Genomic DNA, 14,853 nt, shown 5'->3' on the forward strand with positions numbered 1-14,853 from the left:
ACACACACACACACACAGGGGTCATTTGATGGAAATAGACAGAACAAAGGTAGAAATAGCGCTGCACTACCACCTCCTCACCGATGGGGCCACTGTAGCTCTGACTGTGAGGGAGGCGGACAGCCGCGCAGCCAATCAGAAGAGGCCAACGCGGGCGCAAAGAAAGGGGGAAAGGGAAGCTCCATTGCCGCCATTTCACGTGAAAAGCTGCGCGGCACAAGCAGCCCGCAGAGCAGAAGAAGTCAGATTAAAACGTCAGGAACCAAGTTAGAATCCGGACTTGGAGATTTATAACGCGACTCTAGCGGTTTTGTCAGGAAGTAGGGTTTGTAGTTTTTCGTCTTCTGCTGCCAGTAGACGACAGAAAATGAGCTACGGAAGGCCGCCGCCAGACGTCGAGGGGATGACCTCCCTGAAAGTGGACAACCTGACTTACAGGACCTCTCCGGAGACTCTACGCAGGGTGTTCGAAAAGTACGGCCGTGTGGGAGACGTGTACATCCCGCGGGACAGGTACACAAAGGAGAGCCGCGGCTTCGCCTTCGTGCGCTTCCTCGACAAGCGCGACGCCGAGGACGCCATGGACGCCATGGATGGCGCGCTGCTCGACGGGCGGGAGCTGCGCGTTCAGATGGCCCGCTACGGAAGACCGCCGGACTCCATGTACAGCCGGAGAGGACCACCGCCGCGGAGGTACGGAGGAGGGTACGGACGCAGGAGCAGAAGGTAACTCCTGATGGGTGGGTTAGCTTTAGCCTAGTCAAAACCAGGGTGGGCACATGGCGACTTGAAGCCAGCAACGGAAACATGGCTCCCGATCTTGCAGTGCTACATGCTAACTCCATTAGCATTTTTGTTTACTGCAAGTTATTATTAAATATATGCCTGCTTTTACGGTGTAGCATTCGCTTTCATCAGCCATCGATAGATTAGGTTATTTTACTGATTCGTTAATCAATAATAGAGAAGAAACGGCCTAATCACAGCTTCAAGTAGCTCACATGTCTTTGTGCTGGATGATCACGTGACCATAAATCAATTCGGGCAACCTTCAAAGGTATTTTTTGTCACGTGACTGCATGTAAGCATGTGAGTCAGCGAGGGTTTTGTGTCTAGAAGTGAGTTTTTATACTTATTACAGAACTTATTTCGTACATGCATTTTTATTTTTGGTGCATTTGTAAACTCGTCTCTCTCTCTCTCCCCCTGCAGCCGCTCCGGCAGCCCCCGCCGCCGCAGACGCAGCAGAAGCCGCAGCCGGTCCAGGAGCCGCAGCCGTTCCCGTTCCAGGAGTCGCCACCACTACAGCCGCTCCAGGTCCCGCTCCTACTCCAGATCCAGGTCGAGGTCCCGGTCCAAGTCAAAGTCCAAGTCCAAGTCCAAGTCCAGAACCCCCAGACGGAGCAAGTCAAAGTCCCCCTCCAGGTCCCGGTCCCGCTCTAGGTCCAAGTCGAGGAGTCGGACCCCAGCTTCCAACAGGGGATCCAAATCCAGGTCCAGATCCAAATCCAAGAGCAGGCCCAAATCTCCAGAGGACAACGGAGCAGAGTCTTAATGCGGACCCACTATGACGGTACTCAGAGGACAGGGCGGGCGGTTTTATTTACTGTGAATGTAATGTTAGAGATGACTCTCTGTCATCAGTTGGTTAGAGTAAGATCTGTGTGTGCTTTACTTTGTCTGTCCAGCCAATCTAAAACGCACACAGGCAGCGGGGGTGTCTTTTAATATTGCTGTGGGTGGGTGTGGGCGGAGGGGCGTGGGCTGCTTCACTCTAAAAAAAAACGTTCACCTAAATGTGGAATTCTTTCCTCCAAGCTGCGGAGTCCTGTTTGCAAAGAGAGGAGGAGAAGGAGGAGGGGGTGTGGCAGTGTGAGAGCAGTTAGTGTGTGACCCGCCCATGTGACCTGCCTGTTGCTGGGAGCAGGTCACCAAGGCAACGGAGGTTGCTATGGAGCAGGTCCTCATGGCGGTGGTTCGGGCTGTCAGTTGGTGTATGAGGTGGTGTGGTGAGGTACCTCGCCTTTCTCAAAGGGAACGAACCCGAGGTTTGTTTTTCACATCTGCCCGAGTGTCAGAGTGTTAGAGGTAGCTGTGGGGTGGGGGGGGTGTATGGGGCCACATGTTAGACAGGTGTGTTTAAACAGGGTCCCTACAAAGTACGGGATTTCACTTCAATCGAGTCCAGATGAGTATTAAAAAAAATCTCTAAAATCCCAGCCAGTGTAAGCTCTGGTCGTTCACAAGACCACATTCATCCAGGAGGACACGCTGACAGCAGTTAGCTTAGCAACTCATTCACAACCAACACATGGTTAGCTCAGTTGCACAAACACAGAGGTTAGGTGGTTCGCACAGTGCACAAATGTACACTTGCTAGCTCACATCAAGGACAACATAGTGTCTTTTTTACTGCTCAGGCGGCAGATACGGTCTGAAAGTGTAGCGAGAAGTCTGGAATTTTAGGAGCCCTGTTTAACACCAACCCACAGAGCCAGTCTGATAACTGTTAGCGATGACCGTCTGCGTCGGCTCGGATTAACTCTGCTTGTTTCTTTGCTTCCAGGTCTCTCAGAGGACTCTGCTGAGGACGTCACGACGAGTGTGAAACTCCACCGTCGCCACTGAGCGCAGACTGAAAGGTTATTGGAGCTTAGTCTAAAATGTTTTAAATGTTTAATTTGACACGTTGTGTAACTGTGGACACTGTGCGAGCATTCTGAAAGGGATCGGTTTCCATTTTGATTGAGTTTGTTAATAAATTTTTTCTCAGTATGGATATAGAGATTTTATTTGTAGAAAAGTGATGTTGAAAGCATTCATTCATTCATTTACCACTCTTACTGCGGACTTACTTGCTTAACTGTACAGTGACGTTAAAGAGCCACTGAATGTGCGACTTTGCTAATCCGGCAGCGAAGCATTTTTCTTCTGTCACATCTGTTGTGTTTCTGTCTGGTCACAGTTGCTTTCCTATGACTCTAACCCTCTCTCTTGTGTATCTTTTGTGCACTAGGCGCAGTTGTGTAGCAGTTGAGTAATGCTGGTTAGCTGTTAAGATGCGGTGCAGTGCGGTGGTGACATGGTGTGGCGTGTTGCGGTGCTGAGTGCCCGGCGCTGTTCCGGGGCTCGACCCTCCGCTGCTGTTTGCCGGTTTGTAAGCTCACAGGTGTGGCAGCTCATCCATCCTCTCCTGTCTGTGACCTCCCCCTCCCTTCATGTGCTGTACACCTCTCTTCTTCTTCTCCTGCCTCTTCCTCTCTGTATCCTCTCCTCCTCCTCCCCCTCTGCTTTATCCACTGTTAATAACTGGTCTCTTTTTGCTTTTGAAGATGGGTCCAGAGTGACTCACAGTGAAGGGTTTAAAAGGCAGTTTTCTTCTGCTTTAATGAATATTTTTGTGTATTGCATTCCTCTGTGAACCTCTCAGATGTCTTGTAAATGCTTCAGGTGAATGCTAATAAACATCTTTGGTCTAAATAAGAGGACGGTGTGTTATTCTGGTTTTTAAATGCTCTTATTCAGTTATATCCGTACATTGGGGGCTGAGTTGTGAGTTTTGTGCACTGAATTCCTTAAACGTACATTTGTGAGCAACAATTAGAAGTTGTATACATATATATGCTGTTTTGAAAATTTAAAAATTAAGTGGTAAGAGGGGAAAATAATTTACAGGAAGCAACTTCAATCCTTTAAATGTTGAGGGGAGATAAATATTACTAGGAAAATATAGCAGTCTTAGATATTTTTAACAGTCAAAGGAGAATAATTGGAGCAAAATACCAAATTAAAATTAGTAAAATTAAGAGTTGTATATTTAGAAAAACATGAAACTTAAATAGAAAATAAAAGCTTGTTAAATCCTGTGGAGGTGCCTCATGCCGCCTCTTGGACCCGGGCTGCGGGGTAAAGCCGCTCTGAGTCCGGAGTCCATCTTGTTCCTGGGTGTTTACCTCCACCTTGAATAAAGGTGTAGTCCTCAGGTGAGTAAACCGCTGCGCTTTGATCAGCTCCGGGACACGGGTCCTGTCAAAAGCCATTTCACTCCCCCGGTGTGTTTCCCTTGATGGGATTAACCGGGCACGTTGCAGCGCGGTGTGCAGACAGCGGCCCGCGGAGGGGGGCGGAGCCGCAGGATGTGACGTGCTGCTCGGACAGCAGATTGTTTCACATCCCGTAAACGGTGCTCGTTACCGCTGGTGTTTGGTGAGGATTAGAGCGGCGGCGGGATGGCTGAGAGCGGACTGCTCCGGTGAACAACGCGCACACACGGACAGCGACGGCCGCAGCATGGACGTAACCTTCGTGTTATCCGCCATTATCTTCACGCTTCTTGCCATTGTGGTCGCGACGTCGTTTTTCAGCGGCTCCACCTCCGCAGCAGACTTTGCGAGCGCACGAAGTTACTTCGGACAGCGGGGCGAAGGTTCGGCTGGAGGTTCGCATCAGTCCGGGGCGAAGCAGAACGGCCACGTCCCGGAGAAGAGCAAGAAGAAGGCGGTGGACGACTGGTGTGAGATCAGCGGGAGCTGCCACGACCACTGGGATGTAGTGAAGTCTGTGCAGTCGGTAAGTAGCCTGTAATCACACACACACACACACACACACACACGGGTGGGCTGACTAAAATGATCAATAATGATCTAATCATCAGAATAAATCACTTCCAGCCTTCTGCAGAACATCTCCAGTTGTTCATGTGTTTCTTTGTGAGGTCGCTACAGATTCAAACATTATCACCTGTAATAAAGTTAAATGTTATTCTAAAGAAACAGCAAGTAGTAAAAGACTGTAAGCTGTTTAAGCAGCTTAAACGTTCACGCCTCTGTTGACTGCTGTCACTGCTGTGTTGTGGTGGGATCTGTGGGCTAAAAAATAAAACTGTAAGTGACAGTAAATAAGAAAAGATCATAAAAACATTGACACTAAACTATAACAATAAAATAATATAAATACAGAAATTAATGTTGTCAAAGTCAAAAAGGCAAAAAATGAGATATTCTCATATATTCTGAGGTTTAAAGATCTACAGACAATAATAATCTACAAGGAAAGAAAACGTTAAAATAAATAATGCTCATATTTGTGGGGAGAAATGTTAAAATTCTTTATAAAAACTTTTTTACAAGAAAAATAAATCTTTATTCTCTGACATTAAAGTCATTAAAAATACAATAAAATCATTTTACGGGGTTATAGAACATCAGGCTGTTTAATCAGCCTGGGTTAATCCACAGATGCAGTGCTTTTATTTTGAAAGGGCACCCAGAGGAGCAGCAGCCTCAGCAGACAGGACAGGTAACGCTGTTCAACTTTAACACCTGCCGGTGCGATGCTCCTCATCTGACCCCTTAATTCTCTGACAGGAGGAGGCACAGCCCCGCCCCCACCCTGAAGACCTGTCCTCCACATCCAGCCTGGCCACTCCCAGGCCTGGATCTAGCTTAGAGGTAGACCGGTCGGCGAGGGGAGGCCGCAGGTCCTTCATTGGGCTCTCTGAAACGGAGCTCCTAAAGTGTGCTTTCTCTCACCCCCAGACCGAAGGAGCCACAGAGAGCCCAGCCATCCACGGTGAGCACCACCCACCCCCCCTTCACATTCACGAGAGCTGCCCCTGGCCTACACCTGCCAGATACTTAACCGGCGTTCACTCTGTACCCACAGAAACACAGGAGTCCAACAACTCCCTGAAGTACGTTCCTGGAAAGGCGCGATCCCACCACCTGGAAATGATGATGTCCAAAGAGGAGCTGGAGGAGGAGCGGAGGTCAGTGTGAGGTGCTCGGGCGGCCTGTAGGTCAGCCGCCAACAATGACGGTGTTTGGGTTGCCAGGTTGTAGAAAAACCTCCATCATCATCATCATCATCATCAGAGCTTCTCTCAACTCAGGAGATGAATTCAAGATGCTCGTACCTCCAAACTCAAAAGTACAGTACAGATATTTACACACTGACTAAGGAGAAATGTTTAGGGAAGCTGTAAACAATTTAAAACGTGACAAAAGAGGCGGGAAGTCTGAGAAGTGACTCGTTAGTAAATAAACATGTAAAATGTTTGAGGAATAGGAAGAAAAACAAGAACTTCTGAAGATGTTTGAGAAAAACCTTGAGAAGAAACCTGAAAAAAGTTGAATCGTTTGCAGAAATCTGCCTGTAGGCGTTGCCTAGCAACCTTGACAGCTTTATTCTGAAGGTGTGCTCCTTGGAGGGTAAGCATCTGTTTGCAGACTCTGCTGAAACTCCATGAATCATGGGATCGCTGCTGCTTCTGACTCCTCAGTGCGTCATGATAGAGGAGGATTTTTACAACAACCTGGCAACCCGGCCGCAGTTTTTATTAAAGGCTGGTGTGATGGTGCAGAGTTCATCTCAGTGACTTTATGCTCTTTAAAGAACAAACACAGGCTGATGTCCGCCCCCCCCCTCCCTCCCTCAGCTGTCGGCTGTTCCCTCGTGTCTGTGTCGCCTCCCTCCTTCACCTTCCTTCACGTGTGCTGCTTCTCTCCACGTTTATCTGCTGTATCAGCGCTTAGCTTTAGGCTAGACTGAGTAAGGCCAGATTGAGCCCCTGCCAGGTATTAGCAGGCGGATGAAGGCTCACAGAGGTCGCTGATGTTTCTCCTGTACCTGCTCTTATCATTGCAGGCTACACTCCATGGCAGACTTTAACTGTCTGTGAGCAGAGCAGGCAGGTAACGTATGAGCTGTTCTCACCTGGTTCTCTCAGAGGAGTCACTTCCTGGCCATGCTGGGGCTGATCAGCAGCTTCCTGTCCTCACATGGCCGTGCAGTGACTGGTCTGACTGTGCAGTGACTGGTCCGTCTGTGCAGTGACTGGTCTGACTGTGCAGTGACTGTGCAGACTGTGGAGTGACTGGTCTGACTGTGCAGTGGTGCCCACCTGGTCCCACCTGGTCCCACCTCTCCCCCCGCTACCCTGTCATTTTCACATTAGGTGTGTGTGTGTGTGTCCTGAGGCGCTGCAGCAGGTGTTGATTAACCCTCTGAGGATGCTTTTCCTCCGCTCTGCCACCAGGAGGAGTCGTGACACTGAGGAGCAGGGAGGGTGGAGCAGCATGTTAGAGCAGCAGCTCCTCTCACCTGAGCTGCTTCCTGCCTCGCCCCCCCCCCCCCCCCCCATTGTTTGAGTGAATGTTTGAGCCAAATTTCATCAGAATGCACAAAGTGTCCGTGACATCACTCGCAGATTTCTAAAGACCTGTTTTGAGAGTGTCTGTGGGAGTCTCTGAGTAAATGCAGGAATAGAGGTGGAGTCACAGGAGCAGCCTGTCACTCAAAGCGGTCACGGCATAATTATGTGTCTTTAAGTCCAGAAATAATTCAAAGAAGTGAAACTAAATTAAAAATCGTCATCATCACAAAAACAGACTCCAGAGACCCACACTGCCTTGTACCAGGCTGTAGACTTGTTTATTTCTGCTTTAAACACATGTTAACATGGCCGTCTATGAGGACTGACTCTTTTCTGGAGCAGCCCCTAGAGGCTGCAGGGTGAACTGCAGTTTTTTTTTAGCACGCCCACATGGTCTTAAGTTCTCAGCCATAGAAGTTATCGCTTCCTTCATGCGACCGTCAGGAGTCCGGATCCTAATTTTGTGTGAATGTTGTGAGCTTAATGTGTTTAAATAAAGTTTGTGTGCAGACAGTGACGCTCTCTCTCTCTCTCTCTCTCTCTCTCTCTCTCTCTCCCCCGCCTCTCTCTCCTCAGGGTGCAGTGTGAGCAGCTGGCCGCCATCTTCCAGCTGCTGAAGGAAAACAAGGAGACGTTTGGGGATGTGACGGAGGGAGACATGGAGGAGCAGCTCCAGCTCTACTCCATCTGAGGAGGAGGAGGCTGTGAGCGGCGCTGAAGGACCTCCGCCTCTAATTAAATCCACCTTAAAGGGACCTCTGATAGAAATGTTCATTTATGACTTTTTTTTATTAAAGAAATGTAATTTATCTTCAACATGCAGAGTGTGCAGACCTTCTCCTTTGTTGTGTAATAAAGCTTTGTGACGCTCTGAGTGTCTAATTGATTTGAAGCCCTGCACATCACACACACAGACACACACAGCAGCAGCTCTCTGGGATCCTCCCTCTGCTCGGCCAGATTGAGCCCCTGCCAGGTATTAGCAGGCGGATGAAGGCTCACAGAGGTCGCTGATGTTTCTCCTGTACCTGCTCTTATCATTGCAGGCTACACTCCATGGCAGACTTTAACTGTCTGTGAGCAGAGCAGGCAGGTAACGTATGAGCTGTTCTCACCTGGTTCTCTCAGAGGAGTCACTTCCTGGCCATGCTGGGGCTGATCAGCAGCTTCCTGTCCTCACATGGCCGTGCAGTGACTGGTCCGTCTGTGCAGTGACTGGTCCGTCTGTGCAGTGACTGGTCCGTCTGTGCAGTGACTGGTCCGACTGTGCAGTGACTGGTCCGGTCCGACTGTGCAGTGACTGGTCTGACTGTGCAGTGGTGCCCACCTGGTCCCACCTCTCCCCCCGCTGCCCTGTTATTTTCACATTAGGTGTGTGTGTGTGTGTCCTGAGGCGCTGCAGCAGGTGTTGATTGTCTCTTCAGGTAGTTAACCCTCTGAGGACGCTTTTCCTCCACTCAGCTGGCAGGAGGAGTCGTGACACTGAGGAGCAGGGAGGGTGGAGCAGCATGTTAGAGCAGCAGCTCCTCTCACCTGAGCTGCTTCCTGCCTCGGCTGAAGCAGTGAGTGGAATTGATTCAAAGCCCTGCCCATCACACCGTCACACACAGAGCAGCCAACTCTTCCACATGTGAGCAGAGTAAACAGTCAGCCATGGCCCTCCAAGCCAGCAGGATCTTCCCTCTGGTCTGCGTCCTGTCCGTCGGCATCTGGCTGGTGCTGCTGTCCCAGGACACTCTGACACAAAGCTTCAGGTTGGTTTTTATTTTTTATTTTGAAGGACTCCTCGGCTGGATTCCCACTCATCCTTTCACCTTTCACCCACTCTTCAGCTTGAAGTTTGTCACAGGAAGAAGCAGGTCAGTGAGGATGACGATTGAAGAGTCGACCCTGCCGCCTCCCACCACCAACACCACCACTACCACCACCACCACCACCACCACGGAGACGACCCGTCCTGAGACGCCGATGCCCGTCCTCCTCATGAACTCCTTCCAGAAGCTTCCTCAGTGGGATTTTGAAGATGTTTACAACCAGGACACCCCACCCAGACCCACAGTAAGCCCCACAGAGAGCGTGCTGCAACAAGGTGCTGAATACATTGAAGGGTGGAGGGAGCTTAAGTCTGCTCACAGACATTTCTGTGGTTTTTTATTGTTTCGACCTGTGACTGGGTCTTATCTCAGCATGTCAGCGTATCATCAGCAGCTTAATCTCCTGAATCATCTCCTCAGATGTGTCCACACTCTGTGCGCCAGCGCTTCTCCAAAGCTTTCCTCCCAAACATCCGTCTCTTCCTGCACAAAGACAACATGAACATGAGCGAGTGGAACCGCCTGTCACACTTCAACAACCCCTTCGGTTTCATGGAGTTGAAATATGATGGTGGGTGAGTCAGTGAGCAGAGTTTTACTGTTTACTCTTCCTCCTTGCCAGCAAACCCTCATTGTCTCATTCTGGCACACCTCTCCATGGGAATGTTCTTCAGTGGTTCAGCAGAAAATGTTACAAACATATTACAGCGTGTGTTATTACACATCTGTCCGTGATGTGAACTGCACCCAGTCTCTGCACTGTGTCCAGGCTCAGCAATGATTTGATTTAAATTAGAAAATATCTAAAAAAAAAAAACATTCTGCTGCTTGGACACGTCTTCAGTCATTAAATGATAAGAAAGCACTATTGACCTGAATGGGAAAAACACCTCCAGTGTAGCTGAGCTAAATATATCATCAGACACATAAACGTGACATCATTTGTTGTCAAGTAAGCAGCAACACATTATTCATATCATGGATCATGATATCTGGTGAAATGTTAAGCTCGCTAACTTATTTCCACCCCGAGAGGCAACGTTTAGCGAGCTAGCCGTGATCAGTATTGCTCAGTATTTAGCTAATGATAGCATTACCAAGCAAACTAGTCTCAGCCTCAGTGCTTTTATTACCCTTTGTTAACCGTCATCCATCCCTTTTGCTCTGTTTGGGACATTTTTGTCTATTTATTTGGCCATAACTTTCACTATATGCCAGGAAATTGAATACTTTTTGGTGAATAAGCTTAATTTTAGATTTTTTTTTAAATTTTTCATAGGTCATTAATACACTGTGGGCAATTTTTACACCCGTTTGTGTTGTGGGACAAAAACGTCGTTTTGAATATATCCAATAAATATTTTTATATTTAATATTATTACATTTTTTATTATATTTTTTATTTTAGATACTTTAGTAATCCCAGAGGGAAATTCGTTACGGCTGCTGCCAAGCAGTGTCATACAATGACTAGCAAGGCACGCCACAGGCTAGGGTGTGAAGTGTCTTGCCCAAGAACACACAACAGTGACTAGGGAACCACCAACTTTCCAGTTATTGGACAACCCTGCTATACCACTGCGCCACTGCTGTCCCCATACATACACCTTTTACTTAACTTCAGTTTATTAACTTTATTCAAAGGGTTAACCCTTTAATTACCAATTTAATCAGTGGTGGGGCTGATAAATTGAAAAAAACACACAAAACGGCTCATTTTGAATAGAAAAAAGTAAATGTGGACTGAATTTTTTTAACCCTTTATTACAGTCTTGGTCATGTCAAACATTAGTAACAACATTGACTTTAATGCATTACTAGTTTTTGCACAGCACTGGATTTCGGGTTTTCCTTACGTGTTGTTCGTGGACGTTTTTTGTCCCATTGACTTCCATTCCACCACATTTTTTTTGACTGCACAGCCATGGCACTGCAGAATCATGCATTTTTGATTGTTGGTGGTTTAATATATGATATGATATATTTTTTTTAAACAGGGTAGTGTTTACAAACGTTGCACAAGGGGTTAATATGAAACTTCATTGGGAGCTAGCAGCTAGCAGCTAGCAGTTGACAGGATATGATGAGAAAGTCCAGCAGCCTAAGCTCTTAAGTCTGTGATAAGATGGAGTGGGTGCGTCAACATGTTGATGGAGTGCCGTGACCTTTGTTTGGTTTAGGCGAGGTGAGTACAATGTAAATATTGAAAAGGTATTCAGTGACTCGTAACGTAAACTTATACATACTGTCAGTCATGTTAATGTAAATGTTTGCCACGTTGGCCTCCTCCAGCTTCACCGTACGTCTCAGTCTGAGAGGCTTATCGTGTTTGTCTGTAATTTAAAGCCTTTTTAATTAAGAGTTCAGCTGACACAAAGCTAACGTTAGCATCAGGACCACACTCTGTCCACACTGCAGCCGCAAAACAAACCAACCCACATGTCCCTCTGTTTGCAGACGTCATGCCTGTAATGAAGATGATTCCAAAGCCAACAGAGCAGCTGCTCCTTCCGAAGCCGGGCGGAGACGGCTGCATCCGCTGCGCTGTGGTGGGCACGTCCGGGATCCTCTACGGCTCCAAAAAAGGCGCCGAGATCGACGCTCACGATTACGTTTTCCGGTGAGAGAAAGAAAAATCAATCCTGTGCTGAGTCTCCTCAGGAAGTACAGTCTGCTCATGTCTTTCTTGTAAACAGCCTCAGTGTTTGTGGACCACTCCACAGCCTCTAGGGCCTGGCTCCATCCTCACAGATGTTTACAGTCTGGTGTCTATTTTAATTTGTGACCGTGTACTTGGTGCTCTTCAAAAACATCACAAGTTCCTTCATGATGTTAGCTCATCTGCTAATGAAGAGACACCACTCGCTACGTAATGTAGCAACGTGGAAAATTGATCATAAGAACTATAGAAACAAGCCAAACATACGCAGAGCTAATCCACAGGAGAGCAGGGAACAGAACACACACGGGGAACAGGTGGCACACAGCAGCAACACGGTGGGAGCAGTGCAAGCAGCGAAGCAGACAGAGGAGCCATGCTAGCTAGGGGCGATGCAGCCGGTTTAGGAACCAGATCAAACTGTGTTTGTAACATTAGCGACCAAGCTTAGCATCAGGGCTGTTTTGATTGACGGTGATCCGGGACAAAATTAAACTGATGATGTCACTGATCTAACCATCTGTCCTCTCTGTTCAGAAGGTCCTAGAACACCTATTTATACACCTGTACTTTCTAAGATTTCACAATCAGGCTGCAGCAGTCAGAGTTTCCATCTCTCCAATCAAATTCCAGTCCAGGTCCATCAGATAAGGATCTCGATCATGCATGATTTAAAAACAGGACTCATTCCTTCTGTTACGTCCAGAGCTGCATGTTCAGACGTAATCTGACGCTCCTCCTTCATCCATCACAACAACTCACCTCAAAGCAACAAAAGGGTCAGTTTGTTTATAGGACTGTGAGGAATGTTTTCAGTTTAAACCTGGAGGATATTTTTAAACACCTAATCTGCCAAACTGGTCAAATGAGTAAACTTGATATGAGCACATGACTGACTCACTGTTTCCATGTCAGTTTTTAGCTGTTTGTGTAACAAGCAGCAGCTTCCAGCAGCTAATGGAAGGTTAGCATGCAGACGTCTTTTTCTAGCAATCTGTAGATATTTGGACGTTACAACTCATAATCCTGTGGGAATTTGGGAACTTTGGGAATTGCTTCTGAAGCCCCGAGTGGACGCTGGAGGAACTGCAGTGTTCTGCACTTTAATGATCTGTTGCTGAGTGATGAAGGCCAGCTTCAGGGCCTCAGGTGGAGGTTACCTGGCCGTGACGCTGATAAACATGGAGGCAACAGAGCCCACAGTTTGACCCTCTGGGTTTATTTGAATATGTAAAAATATTTGAATGTGTAGAATAGTTCTACAGAAACATTCTCAGACCGTGTCGGTGCGGCAACTTATCCAAAAATCCTCCTCGCCGTGTCGTCTAGCAACACAGAGCAGGCAGGTTGACAGGACCCTGATGTAGCTTGTGGAATGTGTCACAACAAGGAAGTGAAAAATGACTCCTGAGATCGTAGTTGCTGTAGATACTTTGATGAAAATCTTGATTTGCGTGTGTGACAGGATGAACGGAGCCGTCACGAAGGGCTACGAGGAGGACGTGGGAAACACGACGTCCGTGTACATTCACACGGCGCACTCCATCACGGCGTCGGTTAATATGTTCTACAAGCATGGATACCAGTCCGCCCCACACGATGAGGTACCAACAAATCAAAGTTTCAATATTATTATTATATTATTTATATCAGCAACAGACTACAGGTGACATCCTCTTCCTCCTCCTCCTCCTCTTCCTCCTGGCAGGGTATAAAGTATGTGATGATACCTGAGGGGATGAGGGATTTCCTCTGGCTCAACAGTCTTCTCAAAGGGGAAAGGATCTCCTCAGACCCCTACAAGAATATATGGTGAATGTCACAGATGAATAATCATGTGTTAAATATTTTTATGAACATGAACCAGGTTCGTGTGTATTGATTAAGAAGGTTTTGAAGTTTGATCTGCAGGCTGTCATCTGTCACAGACATGTAAGATTATCTTGAGTTTCAGGATTGTCTCAGGATTCCATGCTGCGGTGAACAATGAGCTCTTTTCATTAAATGCTGTGAAGGAAATCACAACACGTATCAGGTGTTCCCAGGCAGAGGGACAGTTTACACAGCTCTATTGTCTGGTTGTCTGAGTGACAATAAGGACATTTGACTCTGTTGTCGCTGTTTTCGTGTCTTCGCCCTCCAGGCCGAGGACTTACTACTCCGGCCAGTACAACGAGAGCCGCTTCTACGTCCTGCACCAGGACTTTCTGCGATACGTGCGGAACAGGTGGGGATTCACCAGCTAACACATCAGGGGTTAAATATGTCCCTCTGACATGTTGATGTGTTTGTTCTCCTCAGGTTCTTAACGTCATCTTATTTGGACACTTCAGACTGGCACGTAGTCAGGCCGAGCAACGGGGCGTTCACTCTCTTTTTGGCACTGCACACCTGTGACACAGTCAGTACATGTCAATACACAACGATTGTGCAACTGATGGATCACACACTGTTTCTTCTCCACCCATTGTACACATAAAGCCCAAAATACACTACAATACATCAGCCACTCTCTCTCTTAGGGAGCTGTCATGGTGTCCATTTGTTATACAGTGTGCGTGGTTCTGACAGGAAACGACCCGGTAACCACCTTCTCTGTCGTCCTCAGGTGAGCGCGTACGGATTCCTGACCGACGACCACCAGAAATACTCCAACTACTACTTTGAGAGAAATGCTAAAACTAGCGTCATTTTCTACCTTAACCACGACTACGGGCTGGAGAAGAAGGTCTGGAAGGACCTCCACGACAGCGACATCATCTGGCTTTATCAAAGGACCGGGTCAGAGGAGCCCAAGCTCTGAATGTAGCTTCTTCAAGTGTTACAGACTGGTGTCGGACAGCTGAGCTTCACTTATCTCTTCTTTAACTTTAAAAATGAAGTTTGGTTATACGGGTGTCGTGTGATCAAAGATGACGTCAACAGGAAGTAGCCCATACAGAGACAAACTAGTCAAGAACTCTCTGCTGTTTGAAACGTATTAAATGTTGCAGTAATATTGTGAAAAGTATATTTAAGGAAAGAGGTTGTTTGGAAGATGGAACAGCATTCTTTGACTGATGTCCTTTGTCTTATTCAATGTTTTGGATGTTTTATTGCAGCATTTGTATTTATTTTAATATCAGTTTTTAAAAAAAAAATCACTGTCAGTCAAATGTCGTATGTATTTTTAAAACATATTTTTTTATTTAAATCCTTTCTCAAAATAAAAGAAAAACAAATCAAAT

General features: G+C 47.2%; 3 protein-coding genes across 10 annotated transcripts; all 3 read left to right on the forward strand.

Moving 5' to 3' along the window:
• Window positions 1-139: 139 nt before the first annotated feature.
• srsf2a (serine and arginine rich splicing factor 2a) lies at window positions 140-3,485 on the forward strand. 5 transcript variants are annotated; one of them, XR_003670893.1, is made up of 5 exons: window positions 144-726; window positions 1,213-1,573; window positions 1,819-2,048; window positions 2,567-2,642; window positions 3,017-3,485. XR_003670893.1 is itself a non-coding variant. In XM_028407648.1 (3 exons), the coding sequence occupies exons 1-2, from the start codon at window positions 368-370 to the stop codon at window positions 1,553-1,555; spliced, it is 669 nt and encodes a 222-aa protein (XP_028263449.1). In that variant the 5' UTR covers window positions 140-367; the 3' UTR covers window positions 1,556-1,573; window positions 2,567-3,485. The 5 variants fall into 5 exon arrangements, 2 of the variants coding, with proteins under 2 accessions (XP_028263449.1, XP_028263447.1); XR_003670892.1 differs by having other exon boundaries at window positions 2,567-3,485; XR_003670891.1 differs by lacking the exon at window positions 1,819-2,048 and having other exon boundaries at window positions 149-726.
• Window positions 3,486-4,132: 647 nt separating this feature from the next.
• Window positions 4,133-7,969, forward strand: mxra7 (matrix-remodelling associated 7). 4 transcript variants are annotated; one of them, XM_028408527.1, is made up of 5 exons: window positions 4,133-4,569; window positions 5,367-5,450; window positions 5,538-5,571; window positions 5,665-5,767; window positions 7,730-7,969. In XM_028408527.1, the coding sequence occupies exons 1-5, from the start codon at window positions 4,291-4,293 to the stop codon at window positions 7,842-7,844; spliced, it is 615 nt and encodes a 204-aa protein (XP_028264328.1). In that variant the 5' UTR covers window positions 4,133-4,290; the 3' UTR covers window positions 7,845-7,969. The 4 variants fall into 4 exon arrangements, with proteins under 4 accessions (XP_028264328.1, XP_028264327.1, XP_028264326.1 ...); XM_028408526.1 differs by adding an exon at window positions 6,646-6,692 and having other exon boundaries at window positions 4,135-4,569; window positions 5,367-5,571; window positions 7,730-7,853; XM_028408525.1 differs by having other exon boundaries at window positions 4,136-4,569; window positions 5,367-5,571.
• Window positions 7,970-8,755: 786 nt separating this feature from the next.
• On the forward strand, window positions 8,756-14,677 carry LOC114437684 (alpha-N-acetylgalactosaminide alpha-2,6-sialyltransferase 1-like). The gene is made up of 9 exons (XM_028408520.1): window positions 8,756-8,907; window positions 8,986-9,211; window positions 9,388-9,538; window positions 11,425-11,587; window positions 13,092-13,230; window positions 13,335-13,438; window positions 13,770-13,853; window positions 13,928-14,027; window positions 14,235-14,677. Exons 1-9 carry the CDS (start codon window positions 8,807-8,809, stop codon window positions 14,427-14,429), a joined length of 1,263 nt encoding a protein of 420 aa, XP_028264321.1. The 5' UTR covers window positions 8,756-8,806; the 3' UTR covers window positions 14,430-14,677.
• Window positions 14,678-14,853: the final 176 nt, after the last annotated feature.

Source organism: Parambassis ranga, chromosome 6 (assembly GCF_900634625.1).
Source record: "Parambassis ranga chromosome 6, fParRan2.1, whole genome shotgun sequence".
Lineage (NCBI taxonomy): Eukaryota > Metazoa > Chordata > Actinopteri > Ambassidae > Parambassis > Parambassis ranga.